At 50.1% G+C, this 27,058-nt stretch overlaps 4 protein-coding genes across 4 annotated transcripts; 1 reads left to right on the forward strand and 3 right to left on the reverse strand.

Annotated features, from left to right (window-relative positions):
- On the reverse strand, positions 1-3,676 carry EMWEY_00001550 (subtilisin-like protease, putative; the record flags this gene model as incomplete). The annotated part of the gene is made up of 7 exons (XM_013478960.1): positions 1-133; positions 348-374; positions 581-827; positions 1,213-1,337; positions 1,477-1,826; positions 1,963-2,123; positions 2,263-3,676. The coding sequence occupies 7 exons, from the start codon at positions 3,674-3,676 to the stop codon at positions 1-3; spliced, it is 2,457 nt and encodes an 818-aa protein (XP_013334414.1).
- A 1,587-nt stretch (positions 3,677-5,263) lies between these two features.
- On the reverse strand, positions 5,264-6,136 carry EMWEY_00001560 (golgi SNARE protein, putative; the record flags this gene model as incomplete). The annotated part of the gene is made up of 1 exon (XM_013478961.1): positions 5,264-6,136. The coding sequence occupies one exon, from the start codon at positions 6,134-6,136 to the stop codon at positions 5,264-5,266; it is 873 nt and encodes a 290-aa protein (XP_013334415.1).
- Positions 6,137-10,879: 4,743 nt separating this feature from the next.
- On the forward strand, positions 10,880-19,826 carry EMWEY_00001570 (hypothetical protein, conserved; the record flags this gene model as incomplete). Its single annotated transcript, XM_013478962.1, has 19 exons — positions 10,880-11,167; positions 11,284-11,368; positions 11,745-12,436; positions 12,606-12,708; positions 12,815-12,984; positions 13,365-13,461; positions 13,601-13,691; positions 13,807-13,882; positions 13,989-14,096; positions 14,652-14,830; positions 15,141-15,274; positions 16,118-16,211; positions 16,448-16,490; positions 16,646-16,729; positions 16,832-17,157; positions 17,356-17,491; positions 17,629-17,684; positions 18,486-18,890; positions 19,169-19,826. 19 exons carry the CDS (start codon positions 10,880-10,882, stop codon positions 19,824-19,826), a joined length of 3,825 nt encoding a protein of 1,274 aa, XP_013334416.1.
- A 2,174-nt stretch (positions 19,827-22,000) lies between these two features.
- EMWEY_00001580 (DnaJ domain-containing protein, putative) lies at positions 22,001-25,386 on the reverse strand (the record flags this gene model as incomplete). Its single annotated transcript, XM_013478963.1, has 10 exons — positions 22,001-22,174; positions 22,356-22,459; positions 22,573-22,660; positions 23,064-23,189; positions 23,368-23,447; positions 23,593-23,749; positions 24,020-24,151; positions 24,313-24,508; positions 24,695-24,782; positions 25,257-25,386. 10 exons carry the CDS (start codon positions 25,384-25,386, stop codon positions 22,001-22,003), a joined length of 1,275 nt encoding a protein of 424 aa, XP_013334417.1.
- Between the last annotated feature and the right edge of the window lie 1,672 nt (positions 25,387-27,058).

Here is a 27,058-nt window from a genome sequence, read left to right on the forward strand (position 1 = left end):
TTACCTAAGCGCAGGGGCTTGAACCCATTGACACAATTGCATTTCCTTGTTGCCTCTGAAGTGAAAAGCGCTTGGCACAGAGAATTGACCCCACAGCCTCCATTGTTGGCGCATGGCCCCCGATTTGGGGAGTCTGAGAAAATAAGAGCGCAGCACCCTAAAGCTTTGCCATGACACTTGAGCATATACGGCCCCGAGTGTACTACGGTATTTAGCAGAACTACTCGAGCAAGCCTGCCCCAGATTACCAAACACACAGTCGTCTTCATACAAAGGTGAAGGGATAGAGAGAGCGGTGTATCCTTTTCAAAATTATAATAATGCCGTTCTCCTTTACAGCACCTTACTTATTCTGAGACACTGTGCTGCAGGTCCTGAGATACCATTCCATGCCGTTCCCCTTGGGCAGATGCAATCAAATGTTCCGCTGAAATTGTGGCATTCTGCTTGCAGTGGACAGGGTCGTGGGATTAAGTTTTGCAAGCCGAGGCTGCATTCGTCGATATCTATGCACGCTTCCTGCGTCTGCTGGAATCCTTTTCGGCATTTGCACTGATAGCTGCCGACTGTGTTAACGCACACGGATGCAGGCCCACATGGACTAAAAATACATTCGTCGATGTCCTTGCACACTTTTCCGTCTCCTTCGAATCCACGATTGCACACACACTTCGCTGTTCCTTGCGCATCTGAACAGGTCGCGTATTGACTGCATGAAGCTGAAGCACACGTCATGGGAACAACGGGAAGGGCGGCATACGGGTCTAGAATGTCTTCTTTTGCCAGTGTGCTCCAGGCGTCAACAGTGCCTCCTGTGGCAATCAATCCTGTAATGCAACGAACAGAGAGAGCAGCATATGTCTAGGTGGATACGATCGGGAACTAAGGTAAAATATGCTAGAAATAGGACGTGCTTGCTTTCTGCTAGGACCCTTCAAACTTGCTCCAACCTGCTGAATGCCAGAGAAGCTTAAGATGGGAAAATAAACTTCCCAACATTTTAGGTTATTTCAAGTGAGATTCTATACCCACCTTCAAGGTGAGGATTCTTTTTTACACTTCGGAGTAGACGGTGGATGACTTGGCGGTAATTCAACTGTGGACGGCGTGTCCATAGAAGAGCAATGGTGCCCGTCACCATCGGGACGGCGAAGCTTGTCCCACTGACAGATCTATACGTTCGTCTAGCAGAAGTCGTCATTATATTAGCACCTGGAGCAGCAACGTCAACTTGCTTCTTTCCATAGCTGCTGAATGGTGCTAGTTGGCCGTTGCGGCTAATCGCTGCAACGGAGACGACATTGTCTAGATCATATGATGCGGGGAAAACAGGTTGCCTGCGCAAGCATTACCATAGTCAACAACATAAATGTCAAAACATCAGTACTTGGGGACGATCACGTAAATTCATATATCCCGCCAGTAGTGGTTAAGCTAATGCTGAAATGGGCACAGATTACGAGTGAAATGCTTCACTTGTCATTATCGTTATTGCCATTGTAATTCCCTGCAGCGGCGACAACAATCATTCCTGCCTGCCGCGCTCGTTGTACAGCCTCTTGAAGGCCTCTAAATCCGCTGCCTCTCCCCCCATAGCTGTTGTTTGACAACATTATTCCTTTTCCAATCGCGTAGTCCAGGGACCTAGCAAACGCACTGATGGTCCCCTTTATGTCCTCATTTAGTGCTTTTAGTACCAAGATATCACAGCCCCAACACACCCCAGTGAGACCTATTCCATTATTTGGCTCTGCAGCAATGATTCCCGCGGAAGCGGTACCGTGACCGTTATCATCCATAGGTAAGTTGGTGCCTTTTACGAAGTCCTGAACCAGCGCACATGGAAACGCAAGCGACAATTCAATTCGAGTGTTTCTTGGAACAGTTCAACGAACTACTCTGCCTCTTTCTGCATCCACGCTCAGTTCCAGAGCCCCAGAGAGGTAGGATGACCCAGCGTACCCAGCCTATACAGTCATCCACAAATCCATTGAAGTCGTCATCTATGCCGTTTCCACATATTTCATCAGGGTTCCGCCATATCTGATTCTGCAAGTCAGGGTGCTCGTAGTCGACACCACTGTCTATCACGGCAATTGTGAAACGCGGTTTGAGCCCCTGACCTACGACGAACCTCATACACTCAAAAAGAAGCAAACAAATCTTATAGCTTGTAGGAAGTTAGACTCACACTTGGGCTAAACACCCTGTGATACGCTTCCCCACTCGCATGGCTACAGTTTTTGAAGTTGGTGCAGTTACCTGTCCAAACCTCCCATGCGTTTGGAGCTTCGATGCCCCATCTAGTAGGACCGCTGTCCACAATAGCCCACTGCTGCCACGTAAAGGGGTCATTTGTCATGACCTCCAGTCTGCGGCTCGGTGCTTTGTTTTTGCTCGTTGCATAGTGTTGCCCTGAATCAGTTGAACTACTGGCATCACCTTGACGTTTCCTATGTTTTGAATCTACTACTTCTTGTGAAGAATCGTCTTGCAAAGCCACCTGGAGTTCGTTGTCAAAGTCACTTACCAGGTGATCTGTATATACGTGGCTCACGTACTTATCCAGCTTCAGCACCGTGGCAATGAATTCACGTACACGCCAGAGAGGAGGCACTTCAAATATCTCCATCCCGAGATTTCGAAGATACACAGATTGCATGCGGTGCGTACCTTGGAAGAGAGAAGCAAGTTGCCGAAGAAACTGATTTCTCTGGCCAAACATTTCTATCCACATAGAGGGCTTGTACTCCTTGTAGCAGATAATCACGTTACGCTTGTAGTTGGGTAGAACGCTGGCTGTCTTCAAGAACAGCCCTGAAAAAAGTGAATCCACGTGGCGCCCAAGGCCTTCCCAGAGGCTCCCTGTGCCTGGAATGAGCCATTCTTGGCCTTCTGCAAGGAAGTTGGCAAATGTAAGGGGATTAGCTATATCTCTAGTTCGATACAGCAAACTGTGGGCCAATGGCGACGGTATGGATATACTGCCGTCCACGCTTTTCATTTTGCGTGTCACCTCAAGGACTACCCGTGAATCTGTATTTTCATCTACAGACGAGCTTGTGTCCATCTGTTCTTCATCTATATTCGCAGTGCTGGCGCTGCGGTCTTCGGGCTTGCCGTCCACCGAGCTGCTCAGGAGCGACTCCTCGCGGAAGTCCACTCTTCCCGCCCGGAAGGAAGGGGACTCCGATAATAAGCGTCCTCCAACTTCCCACTCGTTAGTATCTTTATTCATGAACTGCCGGCCATTTCTTTTGCGCTCACCTCTATCAGTTTGCGATAATGCGCGCGTTCTCTGCGGCGAATATGTGGCTTCCCCGAAGCGAAGGTTTCTTCTCCATTCGGGCAACCCTTCAGGTGATTCAACTGGAGTCATAAATGGATGTAGCTGTATTTGATGCTCGTACTCTTCTTCTGCATGGAAATTGTCGTCGTGGGCTTTTGCAGGTCCTGCAACCACGGGACGAAGAGGGCCACTGGATCTTCTCGGCCTGTCCACGGGCTCTGGAAAAGGAACTTCGACTCCTTGTCCGGTTGCTGGAATAGTATAACTTCCATTTCTATGCTCTTCAAATGAAACGTTCATATGGGAACCATCGCGGAAAGCCGTGCAAGGTGAGTACCCTCCAAGAACAGCCAGGCAGAGCGCAAGGGACGAAAAGCGGAAGGCCATTCGTAACGGAAGTTGCCAGCATGTACTCTTTGTCAAAGCTCTGACCATTTCTAAAGTCACTTTGTTGCTAATATGTCTGTTTAAAAATTCGTTGACGGGGAAACGCAGTGTTTTCCATCCAGTCAACCACATGACTGGCTACAGGAGATTACGATGAAATATTTGAGAAACATGGGGAGGATATCGCTGTAACACACGACATAAAACCAATTTGTCGTGATGCTTGAGCGCTTCAAAATGAATTAAACAATGAATCATGCATGCGCATTGGGAAACTAACATCTGTGGGGTCACCGTCCTGTTCGTGCCAGTCACTGGTGACGACCGCCAAATGTCTGCAGCCTGATCTGCTTTTCCCAAAATTTTGTAGCAATCAACATATCTCAAATGTGTCAATTTGGCATCATTAAAGCTTCACTTTGTAACCATTTCATGCGCCTAGCTGCAGAATCCGCTACTTGTGCACAAGGTTGAGCGGTCGCTCGCCGTCAGGGAGGTGGAAGTGCCTATGAAAGAAGCAAAAATATTGCATCTCGAAATCTTTGGCACTCGTAAAGTGCACGTAAGAGCATGTAGGAATTGTTGCTTTTGCTTTGGCCCCATAATTCCCGTGCATTCACGCTCTGCGCATGACTCCACGTGCGTGTCTCAGCTGCTCCCCTGCTAGGTCGCGGATTTCCCTTCGCCGCAAGATACACACAAGATGCAAATATCCAGAGAGTTAATCTGTTGTTTAGACGTCAAATATCATGCTTAAAGCCATGGTAATTCATTCGAAGGCCGTGTCAGCAGCAAGCGCTTTCAGACGATGGGCTCCCCCCCTTCAGATGGAATAGGCATTTTCTCGGCGCAAGAAGGTATCCGCAAGTAAAAGATATGACTGCATGCCCACTTAAGTAAGAAAATTGAGCAAAACGTCCTTATAATGGCAATCTGAGATGCGCATATCCCCTCAACGATCAACGGCAGTTGCTACGCCTGTGCTGAAGTGGAGCGTCTGCCACTAATATCTCACCTTGTGGCATCTAATATCATGAGACAACGACTAATGTGCTGTGTAACAAATCACTCCGAGACACACATATTCTCCCAGGATGCATCCAATGAATCATCGGGCCTGCCGTGCTATAGCTGACCACGTAGGACAGGGATACTATCGTTAGAATGTTGTGCATACAACGCTACTGAGAAACAAACAAGAAATTAGCGAAGAGTTTCGGTAGTACACCAAGTACGACCGCAAAAATGTGGAGGTCGACGCTTCTGTGCGTTTCCAGAGAATAACCTGCCCGCAGGCCGTATGCCTCTGCAGTCTATGTTGAAGAACATGGTAAGGTACAACGCTTGTCTCCTGCCATATTCTTCAGTGCTCCTCATGCAAGAGAGTAATGTCGGTAGCTGTGATAGCACTGTTTGAGGCAGCCCATGCCTCAGCCTCTTATGCTACATTTAATCAATGAAACGTGAGGCTGGGAAGGTCTGGATAGCTCTTACCGGTGAGTTCGATAGATCAACATGGTCCAACGCACTTTTCGAGTCGCATGCGAGGCTTCATCGTCACATTATTCAAGAAAAATGGGTTGACTCCTAATGGGAAGGAGTGAATTCACGAATGGTAGCATCGTCCACCTCTTCCGTCACAGAGGAAAAACCGAAGATGCTACCATGATGGACCAGTCTGTAAATTACGAAAAAAAAGATGAGGGTTATGATCATTCCACCATACACTAGCCACTTGTCTCCTTGCTGCCTTCTACCGACCGCTCCCAGTAAGGTAGAAGCAACTCCCGAACTACTGGCCATATCAAGCACTTTCCGCCGCGCACTTTTGAGTGCAGCGTTCTGCGACACGAGCTGCCCGACAACACTCCAACCTTGAGACAGCACCGAGTCCAGCATTGTTCGGGATTCCTGTAGACGATCCCTCTCCTTAGCGTACATAAGCTCGGCGTTGCGCATGTCCCCCCATCTCTTGCTGCGGTCAGCTTGACCAAGTAGTGCTTTTCGGTCCCGCATTGCCTCCTGGAGCCGCTGCTGTTCCAGATTCATGCGGCTTTCTGCTTCTCTTCTGAAACTTTCCGCATCCGCCACCATGTCCTGGATCCTTCGCTCCCACACTGAGTGCATATTCCGCGATAAACCGCCAGACTTCGCCGATGCGAGTGCATCTTGTAGACTGAGGACAAGAATGCAAAACTGGCGTGTAAGGGCTGAGAATCGCTGCAGCTTCGCCACCGACGAACCCCCGTTTCCTCGAACTTCCCAGCCCCCAAAAGGTGCTTCTGCGCCCTTTACCGCACCTTCCTGGCCTACAGGTCCACCAGCAAAGGATCGGCACCCTTGGTGCAATGGAGCTGCTGGGGAAGATATTGTCCGGAGAAGAGAGTCTAGTTCCTTCCTAAGTGACAAGCATTGTGGATATAATTCGGCCAGCGTATCCTTCGAGGGCGTTTCCTCCATTGTGATTAATCTAAAGAAGCCACTCGTGGCCTCCTGGGAGATCGGGCCACTAGGCAGTTGCTACAATATAGCGGCGCAACCCCGTTTTCATTGCAGTGGGCACCGCACACGCAAGACAGGAAATCTTCTAAAATGTCAACAAACTGGCCCTACAGACAAGATAAATACATCTGTTTGCAGAACCTTTGCTGTCCGCCCTGCCAAAGGCACCACCCGCTGCTGTTCAACCGCGCTAACCAAGTGAAGTCAGAAGAATACGGTTATGGATGGCCCAGCCCCTGCTGAAAAGCTGTGCTGCCCAGCATCAATTTGTATTGAAGAGGAGCACATCTTTTCCCGAGAAGAGCTTCAGTTCCTCCGCTCATGCATGCCCGCCTGAAAGGTCCGGTGTGCAACGGGAGAAGTGCCGCTTATCTGAGATGTACAGAACCACCAACGAGCTTATCATACAAGCATAGAGCATATATTCCAACTTCCTGACAGAGAAAGGGCATAAAACGTATAAACGCAACTACCGGAGTAGCACGACGCCTGCGGAACGTGCAGTGCCCGGCTACGACGCGGGATTAAAGGACAGGAGGGGCTGTGAATACTTTTTGGAAAATAAGAACATTTGTAACAAAAAGGCAAGAAACATTTCGAAAAACGCATACATCTCGGAGCTACGCTGTTAAAATGGACCAGGACCGTGGGAGCCGGGGCTGGCGGGCTGTAGTGCAGAGGCACTACAATGCGTCTCAGGTGTGCACTCCAGTAGCCTAAGGACAAGTGAGGACACAAATACTATAAGATATTTAGGGAATTAGGACTTTATTAGTCAAGAGAGGAATTAATACTACTAAATATCCCAGGGATTGGGGAACCGTCAGGCAGACATAGCCTAATGATCTAGCCGACCGCGCCAGCCTGAGCGACGCAGTACTTAGACCCTAAGTGGGCTCCCTGGTTTGAAGTCTAGAGACTTAATAAATGGAAGAGAAGTTAATATTATTAAATATAGCTGTGTTATAAGCATTACTTATAGAGAAGTCACCTAATAAGGGGACTATAAGGGGGCCGGGCCAGCCGCTCAGGCTGAACCTACAGCACTCCGCTTAGGCACCCAGTTTTTTGGGGCTTGATGGGAGCCGTACTTAGGCACGGGCTTGCCCTCGCCCGGAATCTTGAAGGCGAGGTGTCTGATCGGCGTTCTGAAGGACCAGACCTATCTACCCAGGGGATGACTGGCCTGGATATAACCGGAGGCGAGATCATGTTTTCGGAATTTAACTGTGAATAGAGGGAACAAGAGTGAATAGACTAAGAAGATTAGCCACCTGTAGTCTTGGGATGTCATAGGTAGGCACAGCGTGGGCACCGCTGCACACTACACGGGCTGCGTGCTGAATGGGGATCGCACGCGCTGGAAAAATAGTTGCTGTACGTATATTTATATATTCATTTCTGCCTAATAATGAATATGTACACTTAATGCATGCTGGTACACCTCCTGGGTGCCTGCAGGAGGCCAAGGTACTTCTGCAGGAGGAATTGCAACGGGGTAGGCCACGCTGGTGTGAGGATCTCCATTAGGTGCAGGTTGGACGAGCAGCAGTGTAAGAATTGTTAGCAGTATGTGGGAATCCACGGAGAGAGGTGAAGTGGTAATGCGTACGATTCCGCGGTACGAGAGCTGCAGCATAACCCGTCGCAGCGCAGTAGCGTACTGTGGGCGATGTTTCAAAGAGTGTCATGGCATATGAACTCCTACCCGTCCCTAGTAGTCAAACGGTAAGAAGCCAGATGTTCTCAACGACAGTCTACAGTGTTCAAACATATAGCCAGGTGGCCCTACTTGTGGGTGATTTTGAGGCTCTCATGTTTCTTGAGTTGCACAAAGGTGCGTTGCAAATCCTTTCAGGCCGCTTCTTCTCCCGCAAAGACAGCCCCTTGTTGCCGCTGCGATTAGGGTGGCTGGATACTGGGGAGAAAATTCATCTTCTACTAAGGAATTCTCATTTTAAATATTTTGGCTTTAGAACACTTCACGATAGTTCTTTGAGAGCCCGCGTTACACTTGGTTGCACAGCAAGGTCCATATTGCGCATGCGAGAGCAACGAACCTCACCCCTACAGCAGGGCGTCCTGCTGCACAGGTGTGAGGAGTGCAGACGGTCCATCAAACGCTGTATGTATGCACACAGAAAAATCCTTCTCAATCATCCCAAAACCTTGTCAAGCCAGAGGCTTTCAGTTCTTTTCGACAACTGAGATTGTTCAGGCCAACTTGTTCTTCAAGGAAGGCTACAGAATTTTGGACACCTCGTTCAGCTGAATCGAATGCAATTTCTGCAGTCCCGGTAAATTGTTCTTTGCAAAACCGATTTGTGAATGTCTCCGCCGTTGCTAACTACCCATACTTGCAAGTTACCTAGATGTAGGGGCCGTTTATAGCTGTATTTTCGTCATCAGGATGCACCAGAAGAAATGCACTTGCAAATGAAATCGTATATGTTAGAGCTAGATGCCGGAATCATATTACGCACGATACTGCATTTCGGCGATAGCAGGACTACGGAAGTTTCCCAGCACGCCCTGCAACGTATTTTCCTAGGCGGCACATGAACGGCAAAATGTAGGGAACTCAAGCGGGAAAGCTATCAAAAGAGTCTTATATGGAGAACCCTCAACCGTTTCAAACAGAAGTCCAGCAGTGGACTCGAAGCTTCTGTACCAGTGATTTATTGCGGTGCTGCCCAACGGAGACATGCAATCGGTAACCGGATGGGGCGCGGACAGGCTCAATTGGCTCAATATTCGTCTCGTTAGAAACAGCTCCAAACGACGTTCAGTTCCGTAGGTGACTTGTTTTCTCTGGCTTCGCACCCACCAGTAGGCGCAGTGGGGCGCGACCTCCCTAAGAAGTTGGCTGTATGTCTGGCAGGAACACTTGCGATTTACTTCCTGGTCAACGGGGTGGCCTACATTGTCGACTGAACCACAACGTGGAGATGTCATCACACCACTAGTGGTGGCTCCGTAAAACAGCTCAAGAAATAACCGAAGTAACCCCAAACTCTATTTTCAAGGAAGACGGATATCTTAAACATTTGTGGAACAATGCGTAGAGGCCAAAGAGAGCGGAAAACTTTTACGTCAAATGACCAGGCAAACCGGACACTGAAAAAGTCTATGCTGACCGTTTGCAGGAAGCTATTTTGTGCGACCGCCTACAGGCTGCCAAGCTTCGTCGGCAATTAGTGCAGGTGTTGACATGAACAACCTAAGGTTGGCACACGTCCAACAGTCGGGCAATAGCTGCCCTTAGACAAACGAGAAGGCCTCAAATTTCCCCAATTTGTTTGTTGTGTGTCAACTATTTGTTCGTTGTGATGCAGTTTCTCTCCGCTACTGACACGGAGCTTCTTCCAACACTGCGTACGCCAACATCTTTATAGACAGTGCGACAATGCCAATCAAGCACGCACACCTCTCAAACGACCCATCATTACTGTTTCAGTTAGATTTAGCAACGAAGTCCGAATGGGAACCCCAGCTAGCAAAGTCAACAGTATCACAGACCAGCATACGGCCCTAGTTCAAGTGTGCAGGCGGCCATGGTGTGTGCAAAGAAGCAGCGGGAGGTTGCCTTGGCTGCGCAGTAGCATGTGGAACTTTTATGTCACTATGGTCATACTCAAGAGGAATGTTTACATACGACGAAGTGTGTTGCTTGTGTGAGAACGTAGCCAGACATACTATAGGCAGTGCAATGTTGGACTGGTCTGCAGTGGGCTCATGAATCCTATCATGCTCAAGTGGTAGAAGGACGGGACGCATGCAAAAGCTCTCAACAATACTCTACAATGTCTGTACTTACAGTCAACCATGCGAATGCTTGTTTGTGCCTGCTTGCACATGGGACCATTCTGTGTGTTGTCACTCGCGGCAAGTGGCCTCCTCTCCTTCAGCTCCAGCTGCTTGAGCTGCTGAGCTCAGGGCACCTGGATGACGAAGGTGGGTCTCATTTAATGAACTTTCATCGTGTCTGTCTTGCTACGTAGCACAGTAGTGCTCGGATAATATCCAGGACATGCGTTGCAGTGACAATCTAGCAGGCACCTGTACAACACTAGTAGGTACAACAAGGCGTAGGATGCTCCGAAAGAGTGATCAAATAGTGCAAAATATGGATGAGATTGGTATTTCGGAAAAGAAACGGGGTCACAGCAGAGAGAGAGAGAAGATCAATATGTTTCACCGGATAAATGTGCTAGCAAGACACTCTTGTGTAGAGTTTGGGGCTGGATGAGCCCAGGCGGCCCCAACTCAGAGCGCTACAATAAGATATTTACTAACGTACTTCTCCTAAAACTACATTGTTTATGGGATTATGGGCGCAATTGGATTTTCAAGTAACGGGACTTTGCATGGCTTATGCTTAGCAGCTGTGTGGGCACTCCCTATTGTGGCCTTGTGTAAAGCAATAGCTAGTCCATTCCCTCTCCTGTGTTTCAGCCAACTCCTGCGACAACATCCTCTCAACTTTGTGTTGGTGCACCTAAACACAATGAACCATCACTTACACCACCCAAGCAGGCAGGGCTGTTGTTGGGCCGTGCCCTTGGAATCCTTTTAGGAGGACCAACCAGCCGTGGTTTCCAAGCTGTGTCGTCCACTTGAGGGCAGCGAACAAACGTAAGCTGCGCTGTTCGTGCTCCCGTGAGCTACTAGAACTTCCCACTTCTCGAGCTGCATGGGAATATGGCGGTGGCAACTCATAGCTCCCATGCAACAATGGTTAACGACAGTAACATGTCACTCGAGGGCATGGACTGGCATGGTGTCTACAAGGATTTGCTGTTTCGACGGGGAACCAGCAATCCCCCCTGCACCCACCTTAAGTCTGACGAAAATGCAATAGCCGTCTTACCGGAGACCGACTTGGAGCTGCGACAGAGTTCAAAGGGCAACACTAATGGGATTGAAGGGGATCAATTGCCGAAAGACCCTGCTTCTCTCATCCAGGACTTTCTGAACGACTCACCAGAGGTACGGTACGCAACCCGCTTTTCTGATAGTTGAACCCTCTGCAGTGGACAATGGCCCACGCAACGTGCCAACCAGGCTGGTACTCTGCCGATTTGTGTTGCTGCACTGTTAACCAGGCGCGGAAGCGCGGCTGCAGGAACATTTCGCGCATTCTTCGTGCACTTGGGAGTGCGGTTGATGAGTTTCTACTTTTCCTGCAAGGTAAAAGCCACTGGCCGACGCTCATCCGGAAAACGTCTCACCTAGTCCCCTGCAATTTCTTAAACTTCTGGGCTCGTTGCAAGTTGCACTGAACTTTTTTGGCGCCACAATTCAGATTTTGTCGTTGAAGGGGAGTGCTAAGTTGAGTGCTTAGCCTTGCGAACAACGCTTGCCTTATGGTGTTTGAGTTCTGGGCGGCGGCAGGCGTCATGTTGACTGCCCGAGGTGTAACACAGATATCAAAGCTGAAGGTTTGATGAGTTGTCCAGTGAATCGTGGAAGCCTTGTGGCATTGGCCCTTGGGAAAAACCGTCCTAGACATCTGTGGTTGGCGACCCCTCAGTAAGAGTTTTAGACAGTACATGTTTTTTTGCAGAGTTTGAGGAGGGCGAAGATAACGAAGATGTCTTGGTGGTACTTTGCAACGAACTGAAGAAGTTCTTCGATGGCCCGAAAGATTTTAGGTGCGGCCGCGAGGAGTGCCCTTTTTTGTGGGCAGGAGGTCTGAGCATAATTTCAAGCCTGTTGCTTCGCATCATGCTTCACAGAGATAAGGAGCTTCATGCAGCGGCATCCCATGCATTTGCAGCCCTCGTTTTAAGCTGTAACCTTGCTGAGTTTCTCGGAAACAAGGTAGCGTTTCAGGTTTTAGAGCTCTGCGAAGATAAACAAAGCGCATCCCGCCAAACGGCTGCCGGACTTTTACCCACCCTACTGCACTGCACGCGCCGTTGCTTGGCAGATATCCTGGCAAGGCAGGGAGCGCAGGCAACGCCAGATGACCGGCGCAATCTGGAGACGTTGCTTGAGCTGAAGGGGAAGCTGTTCGACTCCTACATTGCGCTTTGCGGGGACAAAAGCTGCTCTGTGCAGCTTGCGGCTGGTCAGCAGCTGCCGACTTTTGTAGATTACGTTGCAGCAGAAGTGGAAATGCTGCAAAGGGGATTGCCGACGCAGCAGATTGTCGACGGCATGACGGATACAGACTCGGTTGGTGCAGACACTGCAATCGGAGAACTCATGATTGCTGTGTATGCAGCAACTCAGAAATTTGCTCTATCCCTTCACGTGAGTTTTTGAATGGGCTTCGGGGCTTAAGTTGCAGATGGACAACTAAGCAACGCAAAATCAGTGCCTCGCTTGGTTACAGCTTGATGCTTCATTAAAAATAATGCACGTACGTTTTCAGACAACCAATATATGCTGAAGCTGCGTGTAACTGCTCTACAATCCACAGGAAAGTTGCAGGATGCAGGGAGTAGCGGCAGTTGCTGCGATGGCTCGGAGAAATGCAGCAGCGTTCAGGGCAATAGGCAACAGCTTCTTCCCATTGCTTTCCAGTGAGACAATTACACAGGTTGCTGCTGCGTTGCAAAGTAGCAGCATGGCTGCTTCGTTCATTTTGTATGGAACGAACTGCGGCTTTCTGCTGAGTGGGGGCGGCAGGCGATTCTTCGTGGCGAGTTAGAGCAACCGTGTGCCTCGCACTGGAAGACCTGGCTTTTCTCTCCTGCAACTCAGCGCCTCTTTCAGCTGAAGGCATTGAGGTTAGCAAACCCGATGAAAAAATTGCCAGCATGACAACTTCTCTATTCAAGTTCCTTTCGGACCGCTCTGTGAGTCCCGATGAATAACTGCAGCTAGTGTCCCACAGCTGCCAGGAGAGCAGTGTTCCCTAGCATCATATTTCTCTTTGTTGTAGAAGGGAGCTTGTCTATAGTCTGCCTCGTTTTCTGGTCCATTCAATTGTGTGTGCATTGCAGCCAATGGTCAAACAAGCGGCATTACATCTGCTTCCACGAATAGCGCAAGTACTAGAGCACTCCAGATTTCTATTCGGAGAAACTCACGCCCAGGGCATTTTGGCCTTGCTTGAGTTGTACATACACGGCTCTTCACGCTGCATATATCGAATATCCCGAGCAAATGAAGCAGAGCCAACACTTGCAGCGGAATTACCACAAAACGGGTGTGCTTTGCTGACGGCTCTGTTCAGTGCGTAGGAAATACTGCCTTCGTGGATGATTCTTGGATGCTGGAGCTCCATCAAATAGCTGAAGAAACCCGTGATAATCAAGGCTCGAGACTCCCAGGTGCGAAAGGCTTCATTCATAGTATTCACTGCAGGCTGAAAATATCTTTGTTCCAGTCTGTTCATCTGACACGCCGTTCAGCTTGCATAGACATTGAACTATGACATCACATTCTCGTTGTCTCTCCGTATTTTCGCAGGCGCATGTTTGGATGCAGTGATCGCCCTCCTCCAGCACTCCTCTGGTCCTCAGAGGCGTGCGTTTCTGGAGCTAGCAACAGACTTGGCTCAGTATGTCTTGCCAGAGTACTGCTGACCTGAGCGATATGAAGCAGTGCATTAAGGGGGAACTAGAATATTGTTACTCTTCTATCATCATCATCTCCAAATGTGCCATCTTCTACAGGCGAGGAAACTGGAAACTGAAAGTATCCTTTCTAGGATCTTTGGGTTCTCTCGGTTCTTCAGACATTGAATATGCTGTGAGGAAGAACTGCTGTAGTTGTTCAGCCTTGACCATAGCAGACATCCCGTCAGATATGCTACATGCCCCTTAGGGACAGACTCTGTGCGCACTGTTTCCCGCAGGCTCCCATGATATCAAGCAGCGAATTTGCGACGGACGATGACGGGGAGGACTGTTGGCGGGTTCAAGCGGCCCTAGCTCAGCAGCTGCCGGTGCTCCTTCGAACTATGGTAAGTGTCTCTTGGCAGTTTAGCCACGCCTAGCGGTTGACAGAATTTAGGCACCTGTTTAATTTCACTTTATCCTGTGTTGTATTGGTGTCTGTGTGACTCTGTAATAAGAAGCAGGCAGACGAAAAGTGGTGGGAACGTGCCACTGGCCTTCTTCTGTCCCCAAGTACGGATGGCACACAATGCCTCGCTAAGATATACCCAAAACGCGTATTGTTGGTTGTTTGCCGCCTCATGGCACTCCCACACGATTGGCGAGTGAAATTTATCTTTGCCTCCACATGTCTCTTGAAGGCTTTAGAATTTCCATGTAATACGGCCTTTCTGCGAGCACTACATTGTCAAAGTTGGAGCACTCAAATTTGTGGTGTATGCAGCGTGGGCTGTCCGGCAGGAGGCCGGGTTTGCTCTTCGATCAATAGCGGAAGTAGGTCACTTGCTAAATGACAACATATATGCAGTATGGGAGCGACTTTCCCTAATCCAACGTGACAGTATTATCAGCGAGGCATACCACATGCACAGATAAGCCATCTGCGGCCGTTTCTTTTGTAGGATGAATGCCAACAACACCAGGCGACGCCAGAAGCCGGCGCTGTGTTGGAGCAGCACCTTCTGCGAGCTCTCCAGCAGGTGGCTTCTTGCAAGAATGCTTTCATACGGCAAGACCTAGCATTCTATATACATGTAGGAGAGCTAGGCCCAATAGAGCTCGCAGCTCGTCCCAAAGTCCAGTGGGCACAAGGTGTCCCGATCTTTCGTTCTGCCCCTCACCCTTAGCAAGATTCCATTTCTTCTGTTGCAGCAAATATGGGACTATCTTACGAGAGAAAATCTTCGAACTGTAGTCTTGCCGATGCTGCAGAACTTGCTGAACGATCCCGCGCCATGCTGCAGGTATGTAGTTCTGCGCAGAAGTTCTCCCCGAAGATGCATCCGCATTGCTCGTGTAGTGGTGCATATTTGGCCTGCCGGGCTCGTGCAGATAAGGCCAGAGTAAGTGAATGGCCAAAGTGTGCTGCTACCGGAATGGGTTTAACGCAGATTGGCCCTGGTCAAGCTTTTGGGTAGGCTGCTTCAGAAGGATGGAAGCACCCAGTCGGACTTGGCGGTAAGTTTTTGCCCCTATCCGCCGCTTCGTATATTCCATAACGTTTTCGTAAGCATAGTGGAAAAAGGTAACTTCGGACTTCGTCGTGCAACTCTTGTTCTTCAGGATAGCCTGAAGCGAATGATGGATACTGTGATACTCGACGACTCTGCTGGGGTACGGGAGGAAGCTTTGGAACTTCAAAGAGTTTTGCAGCTTCGTCTCACGCCGTCCGTGAACTAGGAGACAGAGTTAAAGGCAGTGACAGGCTACTAGGTACCTTGGTACCCTCGTGTTGGGCCGATGTGGTCTAGAGGGTTTAGACATCTTCCCTTCCCTGCATGCGGGTCTGAGCACCATATCATCGCACCGCATATTGCGCTAGTAGCCGCTCAGTGGCACAGCTGAGCTACTATGACGCTCCAAAATGAAATGAAATATAATGAATCAAAGAATTTAGCTACTCCTGGCTCACACCCCACGCGTGAGCATACAAAGTTCATTTGTTTGCCTGTGCCAAGACCCTAACTCTACTTTCGAGCACACGTACGCTATGAACGTTCACGTCTGCGGTAACTTTCTTTCGACCACTTTACAGTGTGGAATAGAATATATTATCTAAGAACAGGAATGTGAGCACACTATGCATCTCCGCGTTAAGACAGACCCACATGCAAGCACAACCATGTGTACTTTGTAGCACGCACTCACAGCACGTAAGTGTTGAAAGCATCTGCCTATGCGCAGTCTCCCTATTTGCCCGCAAGCCGCCTTTCGTGCCAAGTAAGTGTTAATCTGCCAAAGGACATTGCTACAGTTCGTGTATACTTCCACGACGGGGCATTTTATGCTAGTATACGAGTTTGTCGCTACCCAGGACAGGCCACTTCCTTTCCGCACCTGCTTCATGGGCCTGTGCCATTGTGTTCAGGACGCCGGAACACTTGGGGGATTGAGGTCATGACTATTATAGACTTGATTGCAACTCTCACAGGTTCTCAGCGAAGACTGAGAGCTCAAGCTTTGTAAGGTGGACTTTTGCTACGTTTCCTTTTGCCCCCTCGGCGGCTACTGGGGGAGCGGCAGGTTTGCTCTTCGCCAACCCGCCTACAAGAAAGGGCGAAGCGAGCGCTTTGTGTCTAACGAAGCCAGTGTTGAAAATAGGCTGGCAATCTCTAGCGAAATTTGGTCATTTGTTCAATTCATGCACTCAGTGGGACGTGCTCTATTTTCTGTGCCATCGTGTTCTGCATGCGAGCAGAGCGCGGGGCTGTGACAAGACCTGTGGAGGTTCGACGGCTGAGGTTTATTCGGTGCATTTCTCTGGATGTTTTCAGTCGAAGGGGGAGATGCTATGGTTCATTTTCTATTATTGCTATGGATAACTGAAAAATAGCACAGATAACCGTGTGATTTTACCTCGATTGAAGCTGCTGTGCCGGCACGACCTCTGCCGCAGGACGATACGAGCACGGATCCCCATGGCTGCTCTGTCTTCGTTCCGGATTGGCGGGTGTTTCTAGCATTTTTTGTTCTTTCCACGGTGCGTATACTTTTTGTGCATCTGATGCTGTTGTAGTTGCCTTGTCCTCCTTGACACCCGGCGGGCCGCCAAGCGGCGTTATCACTTTAGTTTCTGATGCAGTTCTCCACCAAGGCGCCGCCCCAAGGGCGCGGGCTTTCCGTCTCTGTTTCGCGGAGCAGAGCGAGTTCCTTGACTCCTGCGGACTCCATTGCACGTAAATCCGAGGACAACGGCTTTACAATGGTGGACAGAGTTTCCCCAACACGGGCCGGAGAACTGTGGATGGTGGAAAATGCAAAAACTGCAAGAACAATGCGGAGATTCCCATACATGCTAAGAGGCGTCGCCGCTGGAGCCACTCCCAACGACGTCCGAAATTTCTTGTCCAAGATTGGCCCTGTTAAGGAAATGTATTTGCCTGTCCATCATTTGGAACGCACTCCGCGGTAAGTCCTATCTACATTTTCGTCTTTCTTATAGCAGAAAACTTGAAGGCAGAAAACGCTTTGAAGGCGTTTTCTGCCTTCAGTATAGCTGCACAATTGATGGTGATGCACGGACGTAGCGCGGGCTGGGAGGGCAAAAGAGTAGACTTGCCTTGTGGAATCGGTCTCATTTTGCCTTTCGTGTGTTTGTCTCTTCAGCTCGTATTGTTTCTTTGATTATGAAAAGGAGGAAGATGGGGAGAAGGCAGTGAAGGAGCTGAATAACCAAATGTTCATGGGCTTCAGAGTAACAGTTCAATTCGCTAACAGTGATCCGAAGACCCCAGAGCAAATGGTAAATTGGTTGATTTGCCAAGAGCACCTTTATGTTCATTGTTTGTGAATTGGCCCCAAGTCTTTAGTATATTATTTTTGAATTTCCGCCACTTCTGTATCAGCCGTTTTTCTCGGCTTTAGGTGTATGTATAACAGTGCACAATCATGTGCATATGGGACATTTCATGGATTCCTGGTGTCTTTGTGTCTCAGCGCATTATTTACGAGAAGAAAGATGAGGAATAGTGAGTGGCAGATATTCGCAGCACTAATCCGACATGCACTTAGCTAGCTGAGACTGCTGTACACATTCCGGTGTTGCAGCCAACAACAATCAAACGGCAGCAATCAACAATGCAGACAACCGAGCAAACAGAACAAACGTACATGTTAACAAGCAGACATTGACAATGGCAGAAATAAAACAAAATGCGAACAAACGAAACTACTGGCCCCAGCTACGAGCTGTGCGTCCATATGCTCAATACAATATTGAACTCATTACCATAACCAATAGGAGAAAAATTGACGAAACAAAGCAGAAGTTACGTGAGCTAAGAATTTAAAACTTCGTTTGCTACCATTCCAACTCAAACGAACCCAACCAAAACTTGAATAAGTACAGTAAGGAAATCCGCCAAAGGGGGGGCATTACCCCGTGGCGGGCAGTGCGTATCCATTCTCGTTTAGATTTTTAATGGTGCAATGAGGGAAATACGCTCTTGTACAGTGAAATACGACTGGAATCTACGCGTGAGGAAGGCTTGCAAGAACTGCAAGAGCAATCAGCCGGGCATAGATTCTGGCCCAGATAGCGTCTCTCCTTTGAGCTCATCGTGGGAATCGTGTAGTACCAGTGGTTGCAGTGTGCATGTTGTGGAGCACAGGAGAGCTGCCGTGACTGTGGGATGCTGGTGTAGCTTGGGTGTCAGAGCGTTGTCACGGAACAATGCTCTGTGTTGAGCCCACCTAGGGACTTGCTTGCCTGCGTGTCCCGTTGTGTTGTGTCTGAGGTGGGTCATTTCCGTTTTTCTGTTATCTGCAGCGAACGCAAACGCATGTACGACCGAAGCCCCGAGCCCAGGAGGAGGTCGCGGTCAACTCCCTCCGTCCTACGGCGACGATTCAGAAGCCGTGACAGAGGTAGAAGCCCTGATGATAGATATTACAGAGGCCGTAGGCGACGCTACAGCTACAGCAGCAGCCGCAGCCGGAGCAGGAGCAGAACACGCAGCCGCAGCAGAAGCCTCAAGAGAAGAAGGAGAGCCAGCAGTGGCAGCAGGCGTCGCAAGAGCGAGCATCGCAGCAGGCACAGGAGCAGGAGGGACCGCAGCAGCAGCCGCAGCGTCAGCACTAGCCGCAGCAGTAGCACCGTCAGCCGCCACCACGAAAGCACAAGGAGGCGCAGGCACTCCCGAGTAAAACGCTCACACCGAGATCGTAGCAGCAGCCCCACCCCAGACAGAAGGAGAGGCAGAGAGCCAAAACACTCAAGAGTTGTCAAGAAGAGGCGACAAAGAAGCGCCAGCTCCTCACCAGATAGACGCAACAACAGACATAGGAAACACAGCCACAAGCACTCGAGCACGAAGTTGAGAAGGACATCGAGAGACAAACGGGAGAAAAAACTCACCACCAGAAGGCGGAGCAGGAAGAGCAGCAGACGTGACAGCCGCGAGGGTGTGGACATCCGAAGGAAGAGTGTTAGCCGCAGCAGAAGCAGCAGCTGCAACAGCAGATGCACCCGCAGCTCAGGCGGCCGAAAAGGAGAGCGCCGCGTCTCTAAGCGAAAAGAGCCCTTGCCTTCTGAAGATAAACGGCCAACAAAAGAAGCGGCAGGAGAGGACAAAAAGCTTGAGGCTACTGACGCTGAGGCTGTGAACGGTGTCGAATCCAAGAAGGTCCAAGAGATGAAGGAAGATGAAGGGTCCGTAGTGGAGAGCGGCAGCTGCAGTGAGAGTGGCGGCGAGAGCGGCGGTGAGAGCGATGATGAGACAGGCAATGAGACGGACAGCAAGAGCAGAAGCGGCAGCAGTGGTAGCGAACAAACAGACGAAAGTGGAGATGACGGGTCGGAGAGCCAAAACAGTGGCGGAGAGTCTGAAGACGACGAAGAGGAGGAGGCAGCAGACGAAAGCAAAGAACAGCCAGAAAACGCCGAAGGCACAACAGCATCAGCAGCAGAAGCAAAGGATGGCGCATCGTCAGCATTTCCGCAGGAAGAGGCATCTTCCCACGAAAAGTCAAAGACGAAATCTCGCACCAAAGGCGAACAACAGAAAGAAAAGACCAAGGAAACTAGCAGTAGCAGCAGCAAACACAACACCAAGACTTCTCGAAAACACAGGAGGTGACTTAGGAGGCAAAACGGCAATACATGGATGTGGCTCACTTGAATTCTTCTCATTTTCATACGGGGAAGGGCATATTTAGAGCGCATTTCCCCATGACATCATAATGTTTGTCAACGTGGATGGGGTGCAGTGTGCAGGTTCTGTATTTGGATGTAGTGGATGCTAGAAGCCCGATTCCAGATCTCATAGCCCCTGTGGCTATCGGTGTCTAATGCCTTTCTTGCCCTTCCTTAGAGGAAGTCTTGCAAGTTGCAAGTTGGGCCTGCTGTTGAGGTGGTAGCAGATAATCTCTTTGTTGATATTATGTTAGGGCGATCACTCTCCCCGTTGCTAGTCTTTTTTGAAACTGTTTATTCCTATTTTGGATATTTGTATGTATTGACGACATCCACAGGAACTGACGTTTATTTGCTTTTTCTTAGTCATAAGGAGCTCCAGGAGAGTTTAGTTGCAGTATTCCCAACAGCACCAGGAGCCATGCAGAAATATATCTTGTATTTAGTTCCCTTTGGGCCGGAGGGCTTCTCCGTATGATGTGGAGCTGACATGCCAAACCCAGTGATGAGAACGGCAGGGGTATATTGCATGGTCGGTATCATTAACTTACGCCAGCATAGAAGGATGGCGAACCACATAATGTCTCCGTCTACGGTGAACATGACCTGATAATCTACTAGGCAATTGGAGGAAATGGAGAGACCTAAGTGAGTGGACGATGTCTTGCTCTCCACTGAGTGTCTCATCAAGGGAGGTTGCCAGAAATTTTAGACTACAAATTCCCGAGAGCGACATCCCTTTCCTGAGCTTAGCTGCGGTTTACAGGCAGCACTGCCCTTTGATAGACGTACCGGGAATATGAATTTACAGGAAGCAAGCCCCTTGCAAACCAACGGAAGAATTCATTTCTTCTCAGTAGTATGTGTGTCTGCAGCAGTGGAAATGTTAGGGGATTCTTTCCATAGACAATCTCGTGGACTTACGTATAGCGGGGTCGTTCCTTCTGCTGTTACGGGCAGTGCCGGTTTCCTTCAAAGCAGGGGGCTGGCTGAGTTGAAGGAGCTCCGGTTTTGTATTACTTCCGCACAAAATAGTGCAACACGTATTACAGTGAGGTTTGCCTTTATAAAGACTCAACTAATGCCCCGAACATGAACGTGCAATTCCTCTATAGGTAGCAACGTCCGTGGAATTCCGATTTATTCGCTTTCACTCGTGCGCAAAAAGGACGTCAGAATACACAAGACCACAGCGCAACCACGGCTCCCCATTCTTTGGATACAGTAAAAAACAAGCTCTCCCCAGCGAGCCTTCTCCCCCCTGATTACGGAGTTCAAGAACATCAACTATCGACGGGACAATCAACACGTGATAGAAGCAGCCGAACATCCCCCCTTGGTAACAAACTTCTAGCTGCCGCTGCAACAGACCGCTTCGAACCCCCCCTTTGCAAACAGTAAGCGGATCTGGCTGCTCAGCCTGTGTGCTAGCTTCAGCGCACTTCCACAGGCAACCTGGGCGATCCGCTAGCCTGAAAAACTAGGTGCACTCCCCTGAGCTCTGCCTGTGTTTCGCCGTTTCGTTAGACATAAAGACAGCGCCACAGATGCTTTAAATTGGCTTTACAACGGATACAAGACCCACTGACCCTATACGCTCGGCTATATCCACTCACTCCTCACAGCTGAAGAGCTCAATAAGCTAGACCTAAGCTCAGTAAGTATGGCAAGTGCCTCTAATATATATAAACTCAGCGGGCGAAAATGAACGTCTATCCAGGCAAAAGTCCCGAAAGCGAAGCGGTTTCGGGCCTTTGCCGCTATGCAACGCCAACTGTTTTGATGCTACCCACATTTGATCGCTAGCTGCTTGTAGCAGCACTGCAGCAACACAAATGCAGGCGTCTGCTGCTACGGCAGCCACATCGGTAACTACCGAAGAACCTGGGGCCCCACTGCGGCATCCCCTCAGCCAGCAACACCTGACCACCAAAACAACTGCACCCAAAGAAACTTTACATACTACTGCTTTGCTCCTGCTTGGCACCGGCGGTAACTGGAGGTGGAGCACTCCAATTCTGCAGGTGCGACAGCAGAGGCTCCAGCCGCACCACCAACCACGCTGAAGTCAACACATGGCTGAAAGCTGTGCCACAAGGTCGCTGCATTCGAAGGCCATTACTGTTGTCGGCACTGCACTCTCTGCGGGCCTCCTGCATGGCCCTCATCTTCGTCCTCTTCATAAGCTTCCCCTGAGCCCTGAGTTCGTTGCTGTTGCTGTCGAGCCCGTAGCTCCTCGGCAGTTACACTCTCACAGACGTGGTGCTCAATCTTGGGGTCGTCCTCATCAACCTGTTGACAACAGCCACAAAAAACTATCAGCTCTGCATCACTGCATTAGAGTTCCTTCATCTGCAGCTCTCCGCTATCCTGCTGCAGTATCGGAACCTTCTCCTCAGCAACAAGTACCACACAGTGCCAGGTCGTTTTGCTACACGGGGCTACTTCTACCCATGTGGTGGTGTCCATATACCATGGGAGTGCTCTCCGGCTGCGGAAGAATCTCGCGGAACTTAGGGTACAAGGACTCCGGCACCTTTTGAGGGAACTCAACGTCGAAGACGATATAAAGCTCCCCTGCAGAGCAATCAATAGCATAGAGCGCGATACGTAGGAAAACAGCCATACCCGTGGAGAGTACGTAGAGATTGACACAGGGCAGGGAACCACAAACGGACGAGAGTTCCTACCGTGAATGAATGGATTCTTGTGGTTGGGCATGCCCTCCCCCTTGACGCACATGACGGCGTCCGGTTTCACGACCTCCCCAGGACTCCCCTGAGCACAAATGACTCGCACTAATCCTTCGCGCCTGATCATTCCATGTTAGCGCGATTTCGACTGACAACGGAAACAGGCAAATGCCCACTAGCGGGTGGCACTACAGAACCGAAGACACGGTCTGAACATGCACCAGATGTAGAATGCTCTATATATGAGTCTCTGGCGTATGTAGACAAATAGAGGTTTCAGCATTGTAGGCCATCTCTGCCTCCAAAGCAGCAAGCGGCATCCACTGCCCATAGGCACTCCGCTGAGTAGTGGAGCTCTAACAGGCCCATCAGTTTTCGCGAGCCGCGGCAGCGTAGATCTTCGAGAACGGAGAAAAACGCCAATTCAGGCCCGCGGTCAACAAACAAACAATGCCACTTCATGACGAGGGGGGGATCTGTGGCCAAACCTGTATAAGCAGTTGGCGACCGTCCAAATGCGTCAGAAGGAACTTAAATCCGCAGAGGGCTTCGTACAGCGTAATCTTCTTCGTCATGAACAGGTCGTTCCCACGGCGCTTGAACATTGTGTGCTCCTGAAGCCAACAAGCCGATCAGACAGTGAATATTATACACTCTCCTGGGAACCACATGCTATGCCTGATTCTCGCCATGGGGATTGTCATCCACATATTTCGATGTGCACACCCAAGGGAAAAGTAAAGCCCTCGGGTCAACTTAGTTCTGTGCGCATCTTGCCTGCTGTTCCACAACCAGAACAACGTCTCCTGGTATCTCCCCGGGACGCTCGTCGGCCTCTCCCCTGAAAACAATCTTGTGATGGTTCTTTACGCCTGCAAGGAGGAGCAGGGACAATACGGAGAAACGTAAATACACTGCCTGCATATCCCAGGCGTTTACTTCCTCGCACACGCACAAGCTCATTCACTCTGTTGGCCTAGATAATTAAGTGACAACGCGGCGGCAAAAACAACGCACCTCTCTCGATAAAGATCTGGAGGATCTTCCTCTCCTTGCAAACTCCCTTCCCGCCACAAGTCTTGCAGCGCTTTGAGGCTTCAATGCTGCGACCTTGCCCCTTGCAGCTCGAGCAAATTCCTTGAGTCTGCTGGATCATAGGCCCGAGATGGCGGATCTGCACATAGAGGAAGCCCCAAGCCGAAAAGTTCGACAATAATTTCGACGCACACTTCAACCGTTCAACAACATTCCTATCCCTCTCAAGCCATCAGAAACGCACGAACCAGAAGAAAATGGACACATCGGGAACAGTCCACAGGTTTGCCTATCTGCTGCTCAGTCATGCTGCAAGTATGCAGCCAGGGAGACCAAGAAAAGTAATGCTGCAAGCATTACTTTTCTTGGTCTCCAGCCGGCAAGCCGGGGTGAATTCGGCCAGACTTACCATAACCTTCACACCGGAGCCGTCGCACTCCTTGCAAGTTATGAAGGCATCTGCTGGACCGCCCCTTCCTTCACAGTCCTTGCAAATTACATCCTTGTTGATTGCCATGCGACGAGGGGCCCCGTTGTATATCTGCAAAAAGACAGCGATACAGCCCGTGTCGGTGCGATAACTCGTGGAGACCCATCTGCAGCGCCTCTCTGAATCAGCTGAGGAAGCCAACACACTTCAGTTAGGAAGCGGCTAGTCTTTATGTCTGCTTCTCCGATCATGGGCTCGAGCTCGTCGCTGACCTGTTCAAGAGTGACTTTGATGGGACTGACGATGTCCTCCCCCTTCTTCTTGCTTTGCTGCCTGCCTGGCCTTCTCCCTCCGAAGAACAAGTCAAAAATATCTGAGGGGTCCGTTTCTGCGCCCCCCCCTTCAAGCCCTTCCTCGCCCAGCTCATCATATATGCTCTTCTTCTCTGGGTCACTCAACACTTCGTAGCTGCAGCCACAACACACAGCCGCGAGAACAGCCAACATCCTGTTGCACCTCTCCAACTTCAGCAGGCCAGGCCATATGTGTGATAAAGAGAGAAGCAGCTACACAAAACAGGCACCCCCCAAAAAGTGACCATCCACCCATGGCGACTATATGGGCCATGAGAACGGAGCTGCGAAAACGGCTCACGCCCTAGATATTTCTTTGAACTTCTCGGGGTCTCCTCCCTTGTCTGGATGGTGTTTAATTGCCAACTTCCGGTATGCCTTCTTTATATCTGCAGCAAATATGCGGAGATAAAGCAAAACTATGCATGAAAGAACACCTTGACAGCTGCACACCCCGTGTCGGACACAGTGGGGAGAGACATCAACGACCCAACCGCACGAAACCAGAGGAGCAAACCCGCCCCCCTAATTTCCGCTGTATATATAGCCCAACCACAAGCTAAGATGGTTTGGCATGAGCTTATTTCTGCCCCTCATCTCTGGGGCTTCGGACAGCTGCGCCGTGGATTGGAGCCCGCCACTAGTTCTTGGTGCTGCTACACCTAATGCACCCACGTGCTAGGTCCACAGGCAATGCAATGACTCAGAGCTGCAGTACGAGGTGCTCATAGAGCTGCCACCGCAGCATGAACCACTGCCGCAGGTGGCGTGTACATCACTGGAGCCACTGCTGCTGCCATCGCGGTCACTCCCTCTGTAGAGACGCACGTGGCCGTGATGCATAAGCGCTGAAGAAGGCTGACCTTGTACGGATGCATTTTTATCTACTTCGAGCAGCTCGTAGAACTTGGTTGTGTTCCGTTCCTTAGGCGGCCCCCTGGGCCTGCCGTGGCCCGGTATGTCTTCCCCAAAGGGAAAGCTGCTGAAGTACATCTTCGTTTGAGAATGGGTTGTGCGGAGAAGCAGCCCACAGATCTACAGAAGAGAAATGACAGGACAGTAAGGACACAAGTGCCACTGCAGGGTGGGGCCGCAGCACGGGGCCAGCTCGGGCGGGTGCTGGTGCGGGGAGTCGCGGCTCAAAGAGGGCCCCCAATCAGCTGCTTAGGGTAAAGGGAGAAGTATCAAAAGGGGGAAAAAGGAGAAAGCAGCCGCAAAGAAAGTCCGATGTATGCACAAGTCGTTCTGTCCGCCCCCAAGTGCTGTGGGGCACCGCAAGGGGCAGCTGGTGGTGATATATCCCGTCGCTGTTAAGCCGCCGAGGCACCAAGACATCCTCCCACCAACTCATTCGATTTTCATATGTTTGCTTTGTGCACGGTAGCGATTTTCATTTGGACTAACCCACTATCAACACCCCAACCGCAGCCTCTTTCAGTTATCGCAGGATACACTGTATCGTACGCCATCCAGTCCCTTCCACTCTCCCCTTAAGGTCCGCTGCAACAGCATATCATACATTTGTCTTGAATAGTACGTGGCTAACTACTAACGTGGCCCTTGTGCCACCCCTGCTTTTAGTTAATAGCCAGTGGGGGCAGATGATTGTAGCGATTGTGCCTGGCTCCGCTCGTGCAGCGTACGATGCATGCATGCAGCATAGCTGTCCAGCTGGCACCACCGCCTGAAGTTAACGCATGAAGCTCAACACTGCCTGAAGCAGGCAACCGGCACGCAACCAGAAGCCCTCATCTAACACTTTTCTACAGTGTTCGTGCACAGAGCCCAGAAGGCTTGTTGGTGCTCCCCCGTGGGGCTGATTTGCACTGTGAGCTGCAAGCGATGGCAGAACGATCCCTCTCTTCCAGGTACTGGAGCTTGAGACGCTGTGCTCAGGGAGCCTGGCGAGTGGAGATTGCGGTGGCTTGGAGGGAGGGATAAGACAGCTGCTTTTACTAAGACAGCTGCTTTTACAGTAATTAAGTGTATTTTGGCTAGCTCGAAGTAATCCTTGAGAACCAGAAGACACCCGTAAAACATTCTAGCACCCGATGATTCTTTGCCGCAGGTTCAGGCTCCGGATCTGTCTAGGCGGATAAGAAGGCCTATGCTGATCACCTGTTGTGCACGGTAGGTGAAAGGCTGAGAGTTGGTAAATATTTGGAGAAGTCTTCCTTGATATTCCTCCTTATAGGTGCAATTTTTAAACGCCTCCTGCACCACTCGCGGATGTGCATGAATCCGCAAACTAGTGCCATCCGCGAGTGATGCAGGAGGCGTTTAAAAATTGCAGCTATAAGGAGCACTTACCGTGCATAACAGCTGATCAGCATAGGTCTTCTTGTTTTGAGCCAACCTATATTCTGAGCTGCAACTTCATGGCAGCAATCTCACATTCTGCGTGTCGGCCTATGGAAAATGGGTATGCCCCCAAAGTAATTCATGTAAAATGCCTCAGCCATCACGGACCATCCATATGTGACGATCACAGCGATGCTTCTGCACTGCAGTAGTTTCTTGCCCTTCGACCACTGTGTTTTCTTCAACAACAAGCATCAGCGGATCTGTACCTGCTATTTTGCATCTTCATTATTAGAACTGGAGACGCAATACTGGTGGCTATATATAAGCAACGCTACTACTTTGCCGGAGCACACCCAGTAAT

Source organism: Eimeria maxima, genomic scaffold, assembly GCF_000499605.1.
Source record: "Eimeria maxima Weybridge genomic scaffold, Emw_scaff8, whole genome shotgun sequence".
Taxonomy (NCBI): domain Eukaryota; phylum Apicomplexa; class Conoidasida; order Eucoccidiorida; family Eimeriidae; genus Eimeria; species Eimeria maxima.